The following is a 23,827-nucleotide window of genomic DNA, read 5'->3' on the forward strand; positions in this document are numbered from 1 at the left end:
TCAAATGGCTATAAAGTGGTCTCTTTTGGATAGGATATGGTCTCAAATGGCTATAAAGTGGTCTCTTTTTGATAGGATATGGTCTCAAATGGATATAAAGTTGTCTCTTTTTGATAGGATATGGTCTCAACTGGCTATAAAGTGGTCTCTATTGATAGGATATGGTCTCAAATGGCTATAAAGTGGTCTCTTTTGATAGGATATGGTCTCAAATGGCTATAGAGTGGTCTCTTTTGGATATGATATGGTCTCAAATGGCCATGAAGTGGTCTCAAATGGCTCAATGTTTTTTCAAACAACAACACTAAGCTTTCAGTTCAGTTATCAACAAAAGATAAAACTGAAAAGGTTAAACACGTCCAGAGACTATATAAATTTAACTGACTAAACATAGTTTGGTATCACCAGTGCAAGGTAGACTAGCTAGGATCTACTGACCAGTTTCTCCACGTTGGCTTGCTTGGCCTGCTCAAGCTGTCTCTTGCTGCGTTCCTTCTGCATGATCTCGTGCTGCTTCTCCAGTTTCATCTTCATCTGCAGCAGCAAACACACATACACATGGGGTACAGACACACACGCACACACATACGCACACACCTAACACACATACACATGGGGTACAGACACATGCACACACATACACATTGGGGTACAGACACACACACACATACACATGGGGTACAGACACACACGCACACACAAACACACATACACATGGGGTACAGACACACCTAACACACATACACATGGGGTACAGACACACACGCACACACATACACATGGGGTACAGACACGCACGCACACATGAACACACATACACATGGGGTACAGACACACACGCTATCACATACATTAACACACATACACATGGGGTACAGACACACACACCTAACACACATACACATTGGGTACAGACACACGAACAACACATGGGGTACAAACAAACACACACACACATGGGGTACAGACACACACGCACACACGAACACACATACACGGAACACACATACACATGGGGTACAGACACACACGCACACACATACACATACACAGTACAGACACACTGAACACACACACATACACATGGGGTACAGACACACATGCACACACATACACATGGGGTACAGACACACACACACCTAACACACATACACATGGGGTACAGACACAGCTACACACACACACTAACACACATACACATGGGGTACAGACACACACACAAACACACATACACATTGGGTACAGACACACACATACAACACACATACACATGGGGGGTACACACACACACACACACACACATGGGGTGGACACATACACACAACACACACACATACACATGGGGTACAGACACACACACACACACACATACACATGGGGTACAGACACACACTTACACACATACACATGGGGTACAGACACACGCATGTACACACATGAACACACATACATGGGGTACAGACACACACACACACACACACACACACACACACACACATGGGGTACAGACACGCATGCACACACACGCACACACATATACATGGGGTACAGACACACACAAACAGACATGCATACAGACACACACACACATACACATTACAGACACAGACACACACATACAGACACACACACATGGGGTACACACATGCACACATACACAGGTGATACATGGTTTTATGCAGACACACACCAAACACACACATATACACATGGGGTACAGACACACACGCACACACATACACATACAGTATGCACATACACATGGACATGTACACACACACACACAGACACATGGGGTACAGACATGCACGCGACACACAGACACATGGGGTATGGACAGACACACACACACATGAACAGACACACACATTGGGGTGTACAGACTATGCATGGACATATACACACTAGACATGACGCACACTATGAACATACACATGGGGTACACAGACACACACGCACACACAAACACATATACACATCTGGGGGTGCCAGGCAAGCACATACGCATATGGGGGTACAAAGCGCACATGCACGCACATACAAGCATTCAGCACACACCCACACAAACATGCACACACATACATGGACAGACAAACAAATGGACATGCACACATGGATGGATTCACACACATACATGGATGTGTGGATAGACAAACACATGGACAGACACACATACATGGACATACACACCCATGTGGATATGCATGGACAGACATGCATATACACCGTGAGTGACTTGGGTTTTATGCCGCTTTTAGCAATATTCCAGCAATATCATGGCAGGGAACACCAGAAATGGGCTTCACACATTCTAACCATGTGGGGAATCGAACCCGTGTCTTGCGTGATGAGCCAACACCTTAACCACTAGACTACCCGACTGCCCCTACATATATACAGATTCACACGCATACATGGACATGTACACACTGACACACATCTATGAACAGACACATGGACATGTACACACTGACACACATCTATGAACAGACACATGGACATGTACACACTGACACACATCTATGAACAGACACATGGACATGTACACATGGACACACATCTATGAACAGACACATGGACATGTACACACTGACACACATCTATGAACAGACACATGGACATGTATGCACTGACACACATCTATGAACAGACACATGGACATGTATGCACTGACACACATCTATGAACAGACACATGGACATGTACACACTGACACACATCTATGAACAGACACATGGACATGTATGGCATGCGCGACACACATCGACACACATCTATGAACAGACACATGGACATGTACACACTGACACACATCTATGAACAGACACATGACACACACACAGACACATCACAGACACATGGACAGATAGACTTACTACACACATACATGGACAGACACATGCACATGGAGACATCTACACAAACATATACACACAGGCAGGTTCCCAGACAAACACGTATACAGATACACAGATAAACACACACATACATGGTACAAAGACAAAATTTAAGGTCCATTAACTTTAGAGTACCAGAAGTGATCTACACCTTGCACACCGACAGTACAAACTGCAGGCTGTTGTGTTTCCCTCCCCTGCCTACCTCCTTGTCCAGCTGTTTCTTGATGTCCTCTCCCTCCCTCTCTGTATCAGCCAACGCCTTCTTGACAGCCATCAGCTGTTGCCGAAGCAGGATCACCTCTTCCTCCGCCAACATCTTCACCTCGATGTACTCCTTCTTGCTGTTGTTGGCATGGTTACGCAGACGGCCAATCTGTCAAATTTGTGTGTTGAATATAAAATAGAAAGTCTACTGACCTGGATAAAGGACTGACATTGTCAGGGGGTAGGATACTGTTCCCACAAAGACTGAGTATTATAGACAAGCAGTCTAACATATTGAAAGTCTTCCAACACAGTCATCTGCCATCACTAAAATTTCATCTAAAATATATCTCTTTGAGATAACTACATGAAATTTGCGAAAAAGCAAATAAGGGAATATTAAAATTAAGCGGACATTTGACAACAGTTCAACTGCTCTTTTTATTTGACATCGAGACAGAAACCCGGGTCTTCGGTGTGAGTGAGTGAGTGAGTTTAGTTTTTCGCTGCTTTTAGCAATATTCCAGCAATATCACATGGGGCACCTGAAATTGGCTTCCACATCTGAACCGGGTCTTCGCGTGAGATCAACCACAAGGCTACCCCACTAGACTCAAATAGACCTCAGATGGCTATAGAAGTGGTCCCAAACAGCTACTACAAAATGGTCTCATATGGCCTCAAATGGCTATGAAGGGTGTCATATGGCTATGCTGTAGTCTCAAATGGCTATGAAGGGTCCCATATGGCTATGATATGGCCTCAAATGGCTATGAAGGGTGTCATATGGCTATACTGTAGTCTCAAATGGCTATGAAGGGTCCCATATGGCTATGATATGGCCTCAAATGGCTATGAAGGGTGTCATATGGCTATGCTGTAGTCTCAAATGGCTATGATGGGTGTCATATGACTATACTATGTCTTCAAATGGCTATGAAGGGTGTCATATTGCTGTGGTATGGTCTCAAACGGATATGAAGTTTCTTATATTGCCATGGTGTGGAAGTCTACTCACAGTTTTGAGGAAGTTGTTGGTGGAGTGGTTCTGCCTCCAGCTGGTCATCGTCTTCATCTTGAGCACCAGGTTGTTGAGGGTGTGGTTCTCATGCTGCAGACCACGCAGCTTGTCTGACTGACTCAGGTTCTCATTCAGACGTTCATCATCTAACACACAAACAGTGATAACCAGTCGCAGCAAGCAAACCATTTCTGTAAAGCCAGATATTCGGTCAATATTGAGCTAGCCCTTTCAGAAAGCAAAAACCTTAATTACAAAGCATTGCTACTAACACCTACAAAGTTGGCACCGATTATTTCTACTGTACTGATAAAGTGAAGTAAGTATATTGTTATGTTTGGCAGTAACGATCACCTTGAATTGCTTATGCCCCACTGGCATGGCTTGGCCCATCATAGGGAGCTGTTGATTGCCATAGATAGTTCAACATGCTTGGCAGTTGAACTATCAACTAATATTGATGTCCTACCTCTCACACGATTTAATGTGTTGACTGATTAACTTTATTTTCTTTCCATTGTATCAAAACGTTTGGAGCAGACTTGGCAGCAGTCATTTGCTGCACAATATTGTCCAAAGATGATGACAATGCGAAAGTGCAAAAGAAAGAGAAATTGTTCGACAAAGACTACATTCTCCATCACAAGGATGGAGCATACAGCAGCCGACTTATAGAATAAGAAAATGAGGAAGACCAGTTGTATTGCAGATTTTTCAAATGGGGATGGACAATTTTGATGATCTTTTATTGATCGTTTCTTTGCAGCCATGTTTTTCACTTGTGTGAAAAAAAATATTACGAGACACCAAACATTTCACTAGGCGTGCTTCATCAACCTTGCCAAAAAGCTCTGACAGATTCTACACATTGGAGACCAAATGGAAGCGTTTTGTCCCTTTTGACATATTTGAGTAATTCACACAGACGACAGACCTCGGTGTAATTCTGCACATTGATTTGATGTGAATCTACCTTCAGGGATCCAGACCTATTGACCAAGATCATCCTGTCCTTCATCTTGGACCTACCTCCTCCACCTCCAACTTTCTTCTCCAGTTTACTGATGGCCTCAACAGCCTCTCGTCTCGTCTCACTGATCTTCTCAAACACATCGTCATACAACACATCTCTGAAAGCACAATTTGGTTTCAACAATAATCTCTCAAGTAACAATTTCCTTATTAAGTGTATTGTCCTCACCACTATTGCAATCTTTGCCATTATTGCAAGTAATATTCCTTACCGAAATGGTAATTCTTTGTGAATTATTGTGATAATGCACTCACAATATTCTATATGGCAACATTGTGCATATAAACATGCCTGAACCAGGCAATCCAGTAATCAACATATGAATCATGAGCATCATTCTACATAGTTAGGATCACACTCCGACGCAGTGATGACTTAGCATAACATCACTGCCACAGGCTATTTTGCATATCACGTGACCGGACTTTTCTCTTGTTTGTAAACAAACACGCATATTCATAATAAGAAGAGACTGGCCTTACTCAAGCTTTTCGGCGCTCTCTTCATAATGTTTTACATTGTTACATATATATTCTTCCACAACTGCGACAGTAAGATTTATGACAGTACATATTTAGATATCAAACTGGCTGCATAGTTTGCTCTCCGTCGGCTTCGATGACAGCACATGGAGCCGTACAACCAATGTAAACAAAGGATCGCTACGTAAATCGAAATAGTGTTACACGTTTTAGGATATTTTATCAGTGAAACTAAACCATTCTATTAAAGATGTTTAATTAGATGTGTAGCCTCATCAAAAATAAAAGAGTTAAGAAATATGTACGTTATATTGAATGGACGGTGCAATATGTGACGAATCGTCACATCTTCCTGGCTTGTGGCAGAGGTACTATGCTGGCTGGCTGCATGGAACTCTGGGTAGGAGAGTGAGTTAGGATACGATGACATGTGGCAACCATTGAGTCAGTGGCCTCTTACGACAAGCATGGGTTGCTGAAGACCAGTTCTAACCAGGATCTTAACGGGATGTAAAGAGTCAGAAAAGAATGGGTGACTTTTGATCTGATATCTTTTACCCTGATGCAATACCTCTATGTCTAAAGATTTGAGGACACGTCCATTGGAACTTGCATCGGATTAACTTTCTGATCATCTTTTTCAAGGTTTTTGAATTCTCTATATGAGCAAGTAATACAATAAAAGCATTTAAAACTTTTAGCAAGAGAATCACATGCATTTCAGGTCCACTTACTTGAACTCATCAAACTTTCCCCGCAGTTGGAATGTACAGTTAAAGAGATTCTGCACTAAGTCCTCGTACTCCGACTTGATCCGGTCTCGGATGTCTCGCTCCTGTGTCATCAACATCTCTCGCATCTCTGCTATCTTCGCTCGCAGTGCTGTGATCTCTGACAGAAGAGAGGCACAGGGTTCACTATCAGTGGAGACCTATTTCACATCTTTGACAGCTTTGAGAAGTTATTCTCTGACATATCAACATGTTCAGACTGCATACATTCTGTATGAATGTGAGCAAATGTGAGAATATTTTTATTTCATGTTCACCAAGATAATGTTCACAAAAATCTCTCTTAGTCAATTTCAATCACGTTTTAAATATATTTTCACACATATAAAAAATTACAGTGATTTCAAGATCGAACTTTTCTATCCAAATTGTACACATCATAATTTCCATAGGACTTCTGATAATGATTGAGGAAGAGGTACATGTCAGGAAATATCAACTTCTGCAGTGATGCTGATGTCCAATCAGCTGTGGTTAGTTAGAGGTGGTAATTGTGGTTTGAAACCTCTGAGCGACCAATCAGAATGAAGCACTCTCCAAATTCATGGTAGAGGTAACTTGAACATTGCTTTGCACAGAGCTGATGTATCATGTTCTACTGAGACATGACAGTACCCATGAGGAGGTCATGTGCCTGTGTGGCTAGCTGACACTGGACGTCCACGGTGGCTGTGTGCTGCGACCCCTTCAGCTGTTCACGCATCTGCTTAATTTCCTGAAAAAACAAAGTTCATTCTTGAGGACATCTGTCAATCTCTTAATGTCTCAGCTTCATATTGCTTTAAATATGAAATAGACAAATACAGATAAATAGACATATAGAAACTTGCATATAGGGACTTTCCTAAAGAAGCAGAAAGGCATGTGTTTTTCACATTTGAAGATTTCACAGTGCAGTGACTGGAAAAATTATTTGAAGCCAATTGCATCAAGTAATAAAGATTTAAAGTAACATATCAACTAGATTTAACACAATGTGTCAGAAATGTTTTATCCATGATTCTGGTATTCCTTCTCATATCAAACACCCCATATCAAACATCCTCAGGAATCCTTCACCCTCCTTCAACAGCTCGCCTCTTTCCCTCCATCAAGATGGATAGATAAACCACCCAGCTTCACCCTCAGTCCACCTTCTCCACCACCCCATATCAAACATCCTCAGGAATCCTTTCACCCCTCCTTCAACAGCCTCCATCAAGATGGATAGATAAACCACCCAGCTTCACCTCAGTCCACCTTCTCCACCACCCCATATCAAACATCCTCAGGAATCCTCCACCCTCCTTCAACAGCTCGCCTCTTTCCCTCCATCAAGATGGATAGATAAACCACCCAGCTTCACCTCAGTCCACCTTCTCCACCCACCCCATATCAAACATCCTCAGGAATCCTTCACCCCCTCCTTCAACAGCTCGCCTCTTTCTCCTCCATCAAGATCTCGGCTGATAGATAAACCACCCATCTTCACCTCAGTCCACCTTTCTCTCTCCACCACCCCATATCAAACATCCTCAGGAATCCTTCACCCTCCTTCAACAGCCTCCATCAAGATGGATAGATAAACCACCCAGCTTCACCTCCTCAGTCCACCTCTCTCCACCACCCCATATCAAACATCCTCAGGGAATCCTTCTTCACCCTCCTTCAACAGCCTCCATCTAGATGGATAGATAAACCACCCAGCTTCACCTCAGTCCACCTTTCTCCACCACCCCATATCAAACATCCTCAGGAATCCTCCACCCTCCTTCAACAGCTCGCCTCTTTCCCTCCATCAAGATGGATAGATAAACCACCCATCTTCACCTCAGTCCACCTTCTCCACCACCCCATACAGTAAACATCCTCAGGAATCCTTCACCCACCCTTCAACAGCTCTGCCTCTTTCCCTCCATCAAGATGGATAGATAAACCACCCATCTTCACCTCAGTCCACCTTCTCCACCACCCCATATCAAACATCCTCAGGAATCCTTCACCCTCCTTCAACAGCCTCCATCAAGATGGATAGATAAACCACCCAGCTTCACCTCCCAGTCCACCTTCTCCACCACCCCATATCAAACATCCTCAGGAATCCTTCACCCTCCTTCACCAGCCTCCATCTAGATGGATAGATAAACCACCCAGCTTCACCTCAGTCCACCTTCTCCACCACCCCATATCAAACATCCTCAGGAATCCTTCACCCCTCCTTCAACAGCTCGCCTCTTTCCCTCCATCAAGATGGATAGATAAACCACCCATCTTCACCTCAGTCCACCTTCTCCACCACCCCATATCAAACATCCTCAGGAATCCTTCACCCTCCTTCAACAGCCTCCATCAAGATGGATAGATAAACCACCCAGCTTCACCTCAGTCCACCTTCTCCACCACCCCATATCAAACATCCTCAGGAATCCTTCACCCTCCTTCAACAGCCTCCATCTAGATGGATAGATAAACCACCCAGCTTCACCTCAGTCCACCTTCTCCACCACCCCATATCAAACATCCTCAGGAATCCTCCACCCTCCTTCAACAGCTCGCCTTCTTTCCTCTCTCCATCAAGATGGATAGATAAACCACCCATCTTCACCTCAGTCCACCCTCCTCATCATCACAACCTGAGCATTTAATACCTGTCTTTGATACAGTAACAGACTACCCACCCCTCTACATTACCCACCTATTACCTGGAACAGCAACCACCCTCCCCTGTTCCCCATACTCACCTGTTCTCTCTGATACAGTAACAGACCACCCACCCCTCTACATTACCCACCCATACCTGGAACAGCAACTGCCCACCCCTGTTCCCCCATACTCACCTGTTCTCTCTGATACAGTAACAGACCACCCACCCCTCTACATTACCCACCCATACCTGGAACAGCAACCACCCCTCCCCAATACTCACCTGTTCTCTCTGATACAGTAACAGACCACCCACCCCTCTACATTACCCACCTATTACCTGGAACAGCAACCACCCATCACCCCAATACTCACCTGTTCTCTCTGGTAGAGCAGCTGATGGTTGACTCGGAGCAGGTTCTCATAGTACATGCTGTAACTGCAACCCAAAACAGAATTACAGAGAAGCTGCTTAAAAGACGACCTAAGATGAGGTATCCTTACATTTTGAGTCATATCGGCATAAAAAGATATAACATCAATGAGATTGACAATACACAAATGGCTTCTCAAATTACCATATTAGTTTTTAAAACAGGCTGTATTGAGCACCTCACCACAGCCTATGCCTACCTCTCAAATGCCATCTTCTCTCGGCCCATCACTCCCCTGGCCAGGCTGGCTAGAGTGGAGTACAGGTGGCTCTTGCTGAAGGTGATCTCATCCCCGGACTCCATGCAGTCCGACATCAGTGACTCCATGAAGTTCTCCACAACGTGAGGCCTGGCGATGGTGTAGCTCTCCTTCATCACCTTCAACACAGGGATGACAGTCAGTGAGTGACTATAGTTTTACACCATTTTTAGCAATATCATGGCAGGTGACACTGAAAATGGGTTTCACACATTGTACCCATTTGAAGAATCAAACCTGGGTCTTCGGCGTGATGATTGAACGGTTTTATCACTAGGCTACCCCACTGCCAGATGTGTGAGAGAGATAGGTCAAGTGAGTGAGAAAGATAGGTCAAGTGAGTGAGTGAGTGACAGACAGACTAAGAGCATGAGAGCACATTGGTAGGTGAAGAAGTCTGGGAAGGAGGTCAGGTCAATTTTGGTAACTATATTGCCCAATCGAACCACCTACCGGCTTCTTCCATAGGTCTGTGGACAGAGCACCTTCTTCCCGAGATCTCTCCGACAGAGCAAGGGTTGACTCCTTCGCAACTCGTTTACGAACCTCATTAATCATGTGACACTCTAGATTCTCAAACAGACGCACAAGCTGGAAAACACAAAAACATGAACGTTACAAAACTATCTACCTGTTTATAAGACACTATGAGTCTACAGCAGATGTCAGGAACACCTAGGTCCATATCAAGTATCCTATGACTTTAGCACTTAACAAGTGCTGTCACTACCACAGTACATTTTAACTTCAAAATTCTAAAACCAAATATGCCACAAACACCATGGTTTGCATATTACCTGTTTGGCCCGGACTTCAATCTCCGAGGCCCCTTTAGGCATGACAAGAGTGTCTGTATCTAGCACCAGCCCCTCGTACAGGTCACCCTGACCTAGACGTCGAGCCACACTCTGCAGGACGGGCAGCAACACCTCCATACGGTACAGTTTGCTGGAGAGAAACACTCCTGTCAGTAACGCTTCATACAATGGAGTCATAGATACATTTGACATAATGTCAATTATCACATTAGTTAGCCAAACTAGTGGTTGATAGCATGACCAAACTACAAAGTTCTCTACAGTTTCAAACTTGCAGCAACATTCCCCTGTTGACATCATACAGTGTAATGACATTATGCAACAACGTTATACTACAGTGATATCATAGAACTGTCATTCACTTTCTGTAAGCTACAAGCAGGGATTTACAGGACGCGAATTCCTGTGTCCTATAAAATTGACAATCGATGCAACAAAATTTATTAGTGCATCCACTGGGACGCAGAAAAAAAGTCCAAATACTTTTTGTAAAAATTCCAATCAAGTAACAATAAGTTATCACTGAGTTTGCTACTAGCTGGTATCATTTGCAGTTTCATTACTGTAACAATTAATGTGATGATCATGATACACAATACAATTACAGTATTAGTAATAACATTTAAGTGTCTGGGACCCCTATTTTGTTGTCCAGGACCCCTGAAAAGTAAGAGTATGAGTCCCAGGGACCCTCAAATACAGGACTCAAGGTAAATCCCTGTACAAGCACTTGTTGCAAAACCTTAACTGATATACATTTGATTTTTAACTACTACTTGACTTTTAGCCCCAAGACTGTTAGCTTCATTTTGGTGATAGACTGATGTTAACATATTGTGTGTGAGCAAGTCATTAAAGGATTCCTTAATACAAGAGAGTTGAAGGTGAACAGTAAATACAAAATCATACCAGAAGACATCCTAAAGGCCTTAGCAAGACTAATGCCTCAATTCCAGACTTTTTCAAAACAAACAACTCAGTTCAAGCACTTTTCAAGACATGTCTCAGTTCCAACCCTTTACAAGACACATAACTTCATTCCAGCCCTGTACATGCCATAAAAAACAGTTCCAGCCCTTTTCAGGACATACATCTCAATTCCAGCCCTTGTCAGTATAAATGTCTTAAATCCAGAGTCTTGTTCCATGAAGTGACTATAGTGCTAAGATGACTGTAATTCTTGACAGTTGTCAGGTTGTAGCCAGCATTATGATTGCTTTGTAAAATGGGGCTAGGTTCGTTCAAGACAAACATATCAATTTCAGGTATTTCAAGGCAAACTTTTCAGGCCTTTTCAAGACAAATTTCAGTCAAAAATGCACAGTTACAAAACCTCACTGCCAGTGCTGCCTACCAGTATTCCTTGTACAAGTGATGGGTCTCTATCCTCTCAACAATCAGCTTGCGTCTGCCCCACTCCACCTTGGCCAGCTCCAGACACTTCCACAACTTGAGGAAGGACTTCAGGAGTCGGTAGGCATCCATTGGCTGCTGGGTTCGTGACAGACTCTTGGACTGCTGGGACGCTGTAGTAAGAAAATAATTCTTTGAATTATATTTCAGTTTTACGATAGATGGTTACTTTAATCAAAGCATATTCTCATTCTAAGAAAGATGATTTAAAAAAAGCAAAATATCATTCCCCAGTGTAGTACAGATTCTGTATTACTATTCTTAACATGTCTTTTTTATTGGTTTGTAGAATCTATCAGTGATTTATTCTATCCTCAGCATTTGTTTCCCGACAGTCCACGTGCACAAACTTGGCTCTTGGAATTGTTCTCCATACATTTTCATGTTATATGGACAATTACTAGCTGAGCTTACCAGACTGGTCAGAATTTTACTAGACTCTGGTATCAGTCCAAGGGCAAAAATTGCAAACAAACTACAACATAACCAAGGGTAATAGGTACAGAGTAGGGTAGAGCATAACATCTCTGATAGGGGTGAAACGGTAGACCGCGGTATTAGTGGAACCACGGTAATTTGCCTACAGTTCGGTATAACTTAATGCAATCCAAAAATTTGGTATTTTCGGTTTTCGTACCATCAATTTCTTGACCTTTTTATACCTTCCTAAAATGTCTAGAACTCGAATCGTTTTGTCAAAATCTATGCATTTCTTTGCCATATGTCAGTTTTCTGCATTATGATCATATCTCATAAACCGACCCAAAGGTCTTGTACCGCAGTACGTACCGTACCATGGTAAGAGTGTACCGTTTCACCCCTAATCTCTGATACCATTTCCTATGTATCCAGGGCTTGCATTTTAGAAAACCTACACTAACCCTTGGATTCATTCCTGTGGCTTTGGCAAAAGCAAATTATTCACCTTTGACTTTCATTAACACTTTACCGACATAAAGGAAAGACCAAAGCTACTGCCAGTTTCATGATGAGATCCTTTCCATTTGAAAGATTGCTCAGGGTGTAGGATTTTCTTACATCAAAATGACAGTGAGTACCAAATTCAAAATTCAAAAAGTTTAACAAGCTGTATTGAGTTAGGGATTATCAATCCCTTGTGATTTAAATGGTTCATGGCTTACAAAATTTGGGACAGATGATCTTTAACATCTATTGTCAGACTTTGTTTAATTCTACCTTGAGACTTCTTGGCCTCTCTGCTCTCGCCAGCACTGGACTCTGTAGTGTCTGCTATAGACTTGACATCTGCATCGTCAGGGACGGCGGCCTCCAGATGAGTGTCCTGGTAGCCGGTCTGTAGCACGTCCTCCATCAGCAGTGTCACTCCCAGGATCTCACCATTAGCCACATGTCTGTGGGTCACATACACACACATCTAGTTACGTCACAACCAGGATCTCACCATTAGCCACATGTCTGTGGGTCACATACACACACATCTAGTTACGTCACATCCAGGATCTCACCATTAGCCACATGTCTGTGGGTCACATACACACACATCTAGTTACGTCACATCCAGGATCTCACCATTAGCCACATGTCTGTGGGTCACATACACACACATCTAGTTACGTCACATCCAGGATCTCACCATTAGCCACATGTCTGTGGGTCACATACACACACACATCCTAGTTATGTCACATCCAGGATCTCACCATTAGCCACATGTCTGTGGGTCACATACACACACATCTAGTTATGTCACATCCAGGATCTCACCATTAGCCACATGTCTGTGGGTCACATACACACACACATCCAGTTACGTCACATCCAGGATCTCACCATTAGCCACATGTCTGTGGGTCACATACACACACATCCAGTTACGTCACATCCAGGATCTCACCATTAGCCACATGTCTGTGGGTCACATACACACACAGTTACGCCACGCATCACCATTCCCAGGACACACCATTAGCACATGTCTGTAGTTACACACACATCCAGGATCTCACCAGGATCTCACCATTAGCGACATGTCTGTGGGTCACATACACACACATCTAGTTACGTCACATCCAGGATCTCACCATTAGCCACATGTCTGTGGGTCACATACACACACATCTAGTAAAGTCACACCCAGGATCTTTAAACATATCTGCCACTTACATTTATATATGTTCATATTTGTGTGAGTAAAGAAAGTATGAATATCAAATTGCGATTTTAATGGCTTTCACTAATTTCTACACTTCCCAATATGTGAAAGACACTATATTTCTCCATCACCAAGGGATGTGATGGATCCATATGAGGTGTAATGGTGATGTGATGTGTGTATAACACACTGAGATGAAATTAGCTGTCCAATGCATGAACTTTATGCAAACCCTATCGTTGTCTTATTCACTGGTTAAAAAGAGGCAGCCGACCCGTGAAGATCCTGGTTAGAATTGGTCTACAGCAACCCATGCTTGCCGTAAGAGGCAACTAACAGGATCAGGTGGTCAGGCTCACTGACTTAATTGACACATGTCATCATATCCCAATTGCATAGATCGATGCTCATGCTGTTGATCACTGGATTGTCTGGTCCAGACTCGATTATTTACAGACTGCCGTCATATAGCTGGAATATTGCTGAGTGCGGCAAGAAAACTAAACTCAATCACTCACTAAAATGGCAGCCACACCACAAAGCAGATGTACAACATATTCACAGGTGAAAAACAGCACAGTGCATACAAACCCAAGGCATTTTGACAATGTACCTGTCTACATCTTTGAGTCCAGCCAGACAACCCTGGATGTGGAAGCCGATCTGGTGCCACTGCCAGAACATTGAGTGGGTAGGGGCCGTTCTGGCAGACGAAGGACCTCCAGGGGTACAGCTTCCTGGCCAGGAGGTCGCGGGGCTCTAGGGGTTCTGGCACGGACAGGTAGGTGCTGGTCAAACTGGTCTGCTGGACGTTGCTGAGGGAGGGCAGGGCATGGTACATGTTCTCTGTAATGGCCTGCAATTACATCACCCAGTGGAAACATTGACAAGCACAGGTAGGACATCGTATTCTGACGGTACCATGTTAATAGTATAAATTGCAGCTTCAGTAAGTGCCGGCTATCCTACTTCTAGACATATCTGTATAAGTAAGCTATATAAGACCGAAAATAGCCAAAGCCATTTGTATTCGTTTGAGTACACTCCAGATTTGTTCACAGTCAACACAGTAGTGGAGCAAGGGTATGTAACTGCCAACTATTATGATTTGTCTTTGGTTTAATTAGACCCGTGAATATCCAGGTTAGAATAGGTCTTCAGCAGCCCATGCCTGTCATAAGAGGTGTCTGATGGCATCGGGTGGTCAGACTCGCTGACCTGGTTGACACATGTCATCATATCCCAATTGCTTAGATTGATGTTCATGCTGTTGATCACTGGATTGTCTGGTCCATACTCGATTATTTACAGACCGTCATATAGCTGGAATATTGCTGAGTGCGGCATTAAGCAATAAACAATCAATCAACAATTTGGTTTAACTAGCAACCCCTTTGTCAATTTTCTAAGTGTCCTTGGAGTTTTTAATGGCAAATACCGTTAAATGCATTGTGCCAAGTCCAAACATCAGTCATTCTTAATTTGTCCTGGGTCAGATATATAATCCGAGACAATCATAAATGTAGAATTTTGCATGGACTAAGGAGGGCGTATAATTTTAGTTAATCCATTAAGTACTGTTCATTTAGCAGGGTTATTTTCTGGCATATTTCAAGTTTCCCCTTGACCCACCTTGAAGCCATGTTGGTTGCCGGTGGAGAGGAAAGTGTCGGCCATGTAGTGTCTGACGGCAGTGTCGAATTCTAGGAACATGACATCACGTCTGAGAGTGAGGAACTCCACCACGCTGCCAGGGTTGGTGGGGTCCGGCAAGTTGTTGATCTGCTTCTGGATATCGCGAAGCTCAGCACCTGATTGGAGGTGTTCAGATATTTCATAAATTACCTGTTGTGCTATTATTCATTGAGTTTTTAAAAAGATTTAATCATGACCAAAAATATACTCAGCAGCAAAAAAACCCGTCAGTACGAATTCAAAATTACACTGTAATCAAATCATTACAGAAATGACATAATAAGCGGATCAAAAACTTTTTTTGTGTACAATATCCTGACACATCAATGAATAATTCAGCACAATTCCAAGACATTACGTGAACGTTTGCAGTCCATTCAGACTCTTGACTTCAGTATCTAGTGTGACCACCACGAGCGGCAATAACTGCAGCACAGCGTCTATGCATGGAGTGCACCGATCGATTGATGAAGGCCATTGGCACCTGGAACCACACTCTGAGAAAGGCCTGGTGCAATAAATCGGCTGTGTTCGGCCTTGGTATGACATTATTCAGTCTCCTCTGAATTTCATCCCAAAGATGTTCAACTGGGTTTAAATCAGGACTAAGGGCTAGCCACTGCATAATGTTGACACCGTTCTGCTGTAGGAAGTCCCATGTAGCTCTGGCAGTACGGGCCCGGGCGTTATTATGCTGGAAAATGTTGTTCCGGTGACATGCGAAATGTGGTATGACGTGGGGTCTGAGAGCTTGGTCGATGTAGCGCACCGCTGTGATGCAGCCGCCTCCTCTCCCTGGATCAAAGTTCTGGAACACCACAGGACCCAATCTCTGGTTCAGGCCTATTCCACCCCATACCATGATGCTTGCACCTCCCCATGAGTCTCTTTCCATAACACATTGGTCTGAGTAATGCTGGCCACGTCGTCGCCATATTCTTGTTCTGCCATCTGCAGTTGATACGCAGTACCGACTCTCATCTGTGAACAGAACAGTTCTCCATTGCCTGTATCGCCAGTTTTGGTGTTGTAGGGCAAACTGTAGACGTTCGCCGCTGATGAGGGTGAGGATAGGTCCACGGTAAGGTCTAACGGCAATGGAAGTTCCCGCTATGTTAAGACGCCGGGCGTACTGTATCAGTACTGAGTGGTCTTCCGTGTGTTCCCACCTGTCTGGCGTGCTGTTTGGGATGCCTGCATGAAGGGATTCTGTACATGCTGTCGCACAACATGTCTTGTCGTCTTGTGGTCACCCTTGGTCTGCCAGTACGGGGCGATCATTTGTGGTGTTGGTGGCCCGGAAACTTTGCTGCAGCCTGTAGATGGTCCGAACGTTCATCTGGAAGTAATTGGCAACGGCTTGTGCAGTGTGGCCAGCTTCAAGTCTTCCTAGCGCCAGGTTCCTCTGAGCTGTCGTGAGTCGTGGCATCCTGCTGACGTTGTAATGTGAATGTTTCAACCAGGTTTGGGGGTGCATTTTATAGGGCTGGTCCTTGTGAACATCACATGCAGCATGAGTTGCATGAAAAAACATGGAGAACACCGTACCATCTCTGAGATCAGGTTGCGTTTTTGAGACCAGTTCCTGGGTTCTATTCTGAGTTTGGGAAGGAATGTCTTTGCTCAGGTGAAGTTGGAGATGTTGTCAAAAATATAAATCAAAACATTAAATGAGTTTACAGTTATCCGTTTCTGCGGAGGAAAATTCCAAACTGACGTTTCTTTTGCTGCTTAGTATAAAAGCTGGTGAAAAGTGAATTGTAAATGATTTTTTTTTTTAAATTTCTAAACTGTATTAGGACAATTAATGCCATTGACAATCTATTTTCATACATCAAAGAGACTGGGTCTCCAAAGGACTCTGAAGACAACATGTGGAGCAGTACGACCAATGTATACACAAATGATTACTATGCAAGGCCTACCTTTAGAATACAGCACCACAAACTTGAAAAATACGTCATAATACTCTTTTACGTACTTATATGTGATTTTGTTCAAAAGCATGTTGTCGAAACAATGCCCTATGACGGCTTCATAGCAACACGGTTGTCTAGCTCAGCTAGTGCGTATAAGCTCCGCTTCTCTGATGTTTCATCTCTACTAGCTATGTCACTGCATAAGCCCAACGATGTTGAGAGTTTACAGTAGTTGTATACCGGCGGATGTGTAACTTTTTGCAAGCGCCAGTTTGAAATATTTTTCTTTCTTCACTAATACGCTCACATTTATTTGTATTACGGGGTGCTGAGGTGTTATATTTTGTGTATTTGGTATTTTTAAAATTTAGTAAGAATGCGTTACACCGGTCACATTCTGCCATATTCTTTTATTCGCAATTTTGGTCAATTTAATTATTTAAATTAGGGATAAATATATTTTATATTTCTGTTTCAACGTAACTATTAGGTCTAAATGATTTACAAATGTGAACATACATACCGATATATATTTTTTTCATTCAGTAATTTGCACCATTACACAGAAATGTTTTTTAGTAGTATTTTATTTTCCGAAGCGGTAGGAATGGGTTACACAGGACACGTCAGCCATGTTTGTGCCGGTCTGGTCAATGTATTCTATTTATTAGGAATACTTCAAAGGGTTAGAATTAGGGCTTAGGGCTTAGGGTTTAGGGTTAGGGTTTAGGGTTAGGGTTAGGGTTAGGGTTAGGGTTAGGGTTAGTAACTTAATCCAATATAGTAGGTACATGTCCGGTGTAATACGCGTGTACCATTTGTTGTTTTTCCTTTTGCATTTTAATACTTTTTTCACACAACAACGGGAAACCAAAAACGTCGAAAGTACACTATGAAATGATTTGATGTAGACATTTTGGGCTAATGGAAATTCGCCTGGAATTTGCGCTCAAGCCTCTTTCACACACAACATTTGTACAGTAATGATTTGATTCTGAAGGCTAACTCACCCTCGTGTCGTATCATGCTCACGTCTCCCTCGTTCCTTACTGCGATCCACATTATCCTTACAGTCTTCCCTACATCACTTTTCTGTCACAAAAGCACCCTATTTTAATAAAAGCGCGTCATTCATGCATGCACCATGAAATCGACGTCAGACGCCTGACGTCAACAACCCTTTTCAGTTTGAGCCATATCGGCTCATTCCACTCCACGCGGTATCTTGTAGATTACGGTCCATTTGGCAAGTGGATCGGGTCCATTTGGCAATTGTCCGTACATTAAAATCACGAGACACCAAGTCTATCCGTAACCTTCGTAATTGTCCGTGACCTATTCGACTCTTTCTGTTCAATTCCGATAAATTTGCACATTGTGCAACAGTGTGGATGTAGCTCAGTCGGTTAGCTGTCGAGCTAAGAATCCGAAGGTCGCGGGTTCGCGTCCGACGGGTTCTCACAAACTAAATGCTTGTCTTAATGACACCTGACCCACGGCAGAGATCGTCCTCACGAGAAGTTGTGGTGCTGTATTCTAAAGGTGCTCCCTATGCAAATCAAAATAATTTTTCTTATTTCATGATATTTTCTCAATGAAAGTAAACCATTCTAGCCTGTATGTTTATCCATGTATGCAGACCAATCAAAAATGGAAAAACATATACAATATCTTGATTGGACTGAGTAAGATGTGACGAACTGTCATGGGCAGTTGCCTTTGGAAGAGGCATGATGCTAGCTGCACAGAACCCTGGGTCAGAGAGTGCAGCAGGCTGAGTAACAATAAGTACCATCTTTTAATATCTTTAGGGATGAAACCACTGACCTTCTGCTTTCTAGGCAGATGCTTCATATCCTCTCTACCATGGCAATGCTTCATTGATGACTGTTGAGAAACAGAATGTTACTATTTTTAATAGTTTGATCATATACAGAGTTGTGACCTACCGATCCCTTCTGTTCCACCCCAGTCGGCAGACACAAACTCCATCTTCTGGGAGCCAAGTCTTGCATGGGAACTGCCGAGGCGCGAGTGTGCACACAGGTAGTGCAACATGTCGTGCAGCGCAGCTATGATTGCCAGTGTGTAGTGCAAGGCTCGGAGACATTCACTGTCCTCCATTGTCTTGAACATGATCAGCACCTCGGAGTGATGAGGGATGAACCACAGGTTGAGGACGTGGCGTCCGTCAGGTGATAGCAGACGGCGTGGTCGGGTCTTTAACACTCTGTGAGGAAGATGAGGGAGAGGGTGAATGGCCTGGTATGTAACAGTGATTAAAACAGTTAATAACTTTGTAATTAAAATATCCTTCCAACCCATGATAGTCCATTGTATTATTTATTTTCATTCAAAGAAATTGGAGATAAGCAATAGTATACATATTCTTAAACCACTCACTACACTTAATGTAAAAAGCAATGTTTCCAGTTTTTTCCATCATCCCATTGGTGGCCATCTTGGATTTCAAAATGGCCGCCACGTTCAATAATGTGCCACCCTTTTTTCACCTTTAAGTGCTATTCTTTTTCTTGAGTTCAATACTGATACATACAGTCAGATAATATTCCCTTGTAAATCAAGCATTGCAATAATAATAAATTTAAGCCCAGGTTGTAACAGGTTAGCTTAATTCATTTACTTTGTCCCTTGGATTCTTAAATTCCTGACTTCAAGGCTTCTTTCATGAAAGAATAATCATTTAAGACTATTTCATGTTATTATTTTGAACCTTAGTGAGTAAAACATACAGCATAATTGTTAAAAAAAATTGGGAATTGATATAATTATTGTATGTTGTAAAATGTAGACAATGACTCACTTGGCATCTGACACCAACCCCTTGAGGTCATCACAGTCTGTCTTCTTCTCATTCACTTCCCCTCGCATGAAGTATGTGTCTCTGTCGATTCAACAAGTTCATCTTGGTAGGCCATGGTAAGTTATTTAGGCCAAATAAAAAAAATGTTGTGGTTCTGATTACACCTCCTTAAAATTTAGGGTTGGTAGGTATGAAATTTGTTTTTACATATTTTTTTTAGAAGTAAAGCACAAACTAATAACACATTTATCAATGTGTAATGTATTTCTTCAATCAAGCTTGTGGCCATCATATCGACTTTATCAGAATGACCAAAGTCTGTTGGTGCCAGGAAAACAAAAAAGGTATCTTAAAGCTTACTTTATTCATTTTGCTTAAAAAGAATAGGGACAGAACCAGAATTCAAGGGTCGGTCGGGTAATTGGAACCACAACATTTTTTTTTAAAGGCCTTATCAGATATTCATGCAAATATTGAAAAACAGGCATTTATCATTAAAACAAACACAACATGTTTGGATATTAACTTTGAAGGATGAATCACATGAAGGGTCTGTTCAGCTCAGGTTGTTCAGCAGGACCGTGTAGTGGAGTGTTATATCAAGTACAGAAAGAAGGCCACACACCTAGCATGGTTCTGTATTAGTTCTTAGAACTACTTGGGGCATTGGTTGGCAAGTGGGTATGAGATAAAAAAAATAACAATACACAGCCCAAAAATGTTCAGATCTCACAGCATATAACCATATTTCTTATTTCTTCTATGGTGTGTGTGTGCAACACAAGGAGCATGTGTTAGAGAGAAGTGATGTCTTATTCACCAATATGCAGTCAAACAAACAATTTCCCTCTGGAATAAACTTCTAGAGAGTATAGAGAATATATTACATAAAAACAACAGGAAATACAGAAACATATGATAAAAAATGTACAATTGATGATTGATCAATTGCAACTAATAATTTTGAAATATTAATTGATCTAGAGCTTATGATTTTGTCTTTCTCTCTGTGTGTGTTTTCTTGTTTTTGTGAGTTTGTGTGATTGTGTGTGGTGTTTATATATGTGTGTGTGTGGTGTTTATATATGTGTGTGTGTGTGATTGTGTGTGGTGATATATGTGTGTGTGTGTGTGTGTGTGCGTGCGTGTGTGTGTGTGCATACACTTGCGAGCATGTTTGACTTCATGTATACCTATTACTGGTCTTACAGTGCTACTAACTCCTTTGTTCTCTAGGAAGATGTTCTACCCACAAGACCATGAAGACAGTCTTCAACCAAAACACGTGTCAACACAGAGAGTGAGTGTACCTGACCGCCGGGAAGTCCTCCAGCAGCCGGACTATGCTGTTGTAGTAAGCAATGATCTGGCCTCTCAGGGAGTACTGGGACACCCGCTGGGAGAAGTTCATGCAGTACTCCGATATCAGGCGCCTGGAAACAAGAAACAAGTGTCATCACTCACCAACATATCTGTGGCTTGTACCTGGCTTTCTGTATGGCCCTCAAACTAGTGGTGGTCCGATTAATTGAAATAATCGAAGATTGATCGCAGTGACTAAACGACCAAGCAATCGATCATGTTTTCTCATAATCGAACACAAACAATTCAGGAACACTTGTTTTCATAAACAATATTTTTCACAAGGTTGGTTTTGTCTGTTACATTTCATAAGCATTACAAGCTCGTTTCAAGTCATGATTGAATTTATCTTAAAGACTCCAAGAAATTTCTGACATACTAGCCATCCTTTAAAGATGTGCCTGGGAAAGAACTACATGTTTTTTCCTTATTTTTTTTGCATTAACAAATTTATCTAACAATTTTCTTTCTATGATTGCATTGTAATAAACCAATCATCAATTATGCCAATTCCCAACAGCTCAAAAATTGTTTCTGATTTTCATGACCCTAACCTGGGACCCAGCCCACAATATTTTAAAGGATTTATCACCATCACGGCATTGTCCAAATCTTATGCCATTAGCTCAAAATTGCTTCCCTTCATGACAAATAAAACAGTCATTATTTGAGTGGAGGAATTTCAACTGTAGAACATACTTTTAAAAAGCCTAACACTTTGACCTCCCTACACATTTTTGGAGGTTTGCCTATACAATTTTTTTTGTTATGGTTCTTTGGCCTTTAATGACAGTCAGCAAATTTCCAGCTATGTGACAGTGGGCTGCAATCAATAGAGTCTGGACCAGACAAAGCAGTGATTGATCAGTTGAACTATGTCCCAGGCCATCAGGGTATAATGACACATCCAGTTATGTAACTGAGCCCAGAGGCCTTGTAACATACTGAAATCATTCCATCCTTAAATTTTTATACAGAAACAAAAAGAAATTATTTCAAGTTTCCAGTTTCATCAGGATATTAAGAGGTTATTACATGACAGTTTCCCTTTCGCCAGTCATATCAGCCTCGAGACTACCCTATCAGCTCTCGGGCTGATATCACTGGCGAAAGGGAAACTGTCATGTAATAACCTTTTTATCATATACCACATTAAGGGATGTAACTCGAAAATATACTAGGCTCCATCTATTGAAGGTTCGAGTGTTTGTCTGTATTCATTCCGTACCAGTCTAGTAGCAATACAGCTGATATGGGATATGGCTGATATGGCTGATCTTTATTTTCAGCCAGGTGGTCAATATGGACATTTGCCGACAGCCAGTATTGTATGTGCAAAATGGTCTATATTCTTCATAGGTATATGATAAAACCCAAATTTTTCCTTATCCTGACGCATGCTATATTATCTCCCTTTCCCTTTGAACGGTACGTGGAAACTTGAATCCCTTTGCTCCCTGAAGCAAGTGTAAAATCACTCACCCATTCGGGTTGCCTCCGCTTTCCCACCACCAGTGTCCCACGTTACCAGTACACTGCCATGCTCTTATCACTGATATCATGACCAGGATAAATGATTGACCCCCATCACTTCAGTTTCAGTTAGCATAGCATGATACAGAGGTATGAACTCACCGCTTCAGTTTCTCCTGCTCGTCAGGGTTCCGTAACACAGTGCCCATCTGCTGTTTCTTCTGTATGTAGTCATTCAGCATCAAGTCACGGCTCGGACGCTGCCAAGGAACATAACAGTTGATATTTCACTGACAAACATGAAACTGCACATATTATTCTCCTAAGTAGGGTGCAGATGTTAAAACCTTCTGACAGCTTAATACCAGAAGATTAGTGGTGTCCGTGAGTATGGTTTTACACCATTTTTAGCAATGGGGGGGGGGGACACCAGAAATGGGGAA

The 23,827-nt window shown here is 42.4% G+C and overlaps 1 protein-coding gene across 1 annotated transcript in view; it reads right to left on the reverse strand.

The window, feature by feature from the left end:
- The window catches only part of LOC124277499, a 73,391-nt gene that overhangs the window by 13,914 nt on the left and 35,650 nt on the right, over positions 1 to 23,827 (reverse strand). Inside the window, 19 exon segments of the mRNA XM_046713204.1 lie at positions 439 to 534; positions 3,103 to 3,273; positions 4,123 to 4,271; positions 5,155 to 5,255; positions 6,375 to 6,531; positions 7,047 to 7,146; positions 9,429 to 9,492; positions 9,687 to 9,865; positions 10,200 to 10,337; positions 10,544 to 10,694; positions 11,919 to 12,090; positions 13,175 to 13,350; positions 14,725 to 14,795; positions 14,797 to 14,967; positions 15,744 to 15,922; positions 19,675 to 19,955; positions 20,550 to 20,630; positions 21,860 to 21,982; positions 23,547 to 23,644. Of these exon segments, the coding sequence (XP_046569160.1) occupies positions 439 to 534; positions 3,103 to 3,273; positions 4,123 to 4,271; positions 5,155 to 5,255; positions 6,375 to 6,531; positions 7,047 to 7,146; positions 9,429 to 9,492; positions 9,687 to 9,865; positions 10,200 to 10,337; positions 10,544 to 10,694; positions 11,919 to 12,090; positions 13,175 to 13,350; positions 14,725 to 14,795; positions 14,797 to 14,967; positions 15,744 to 15,922; positions 19,675 to 19,955; positions 20,550 to 20,630; positions 21,860 to 21,982; positions 23,547 to 23,644 (2,658 nt within the window).

Source organism: Haliotis rubra, unplaced genomic scaffold (assembly GCF_003918875.1).
Source record: "Haliotis rubra isolate DU_JTF1 unplaced genomic scaffold, ASM391887v1 Scf222, whole genome shotgun sequence".
In the NCBI taxonomy this organism is placed as follows: domain Eukaryota; kingdom Metazoa; phylum Mollusca; class Gastropoda; order Lepetellida; family Haliotidae; genus Haliotis; species Haliotis rubra.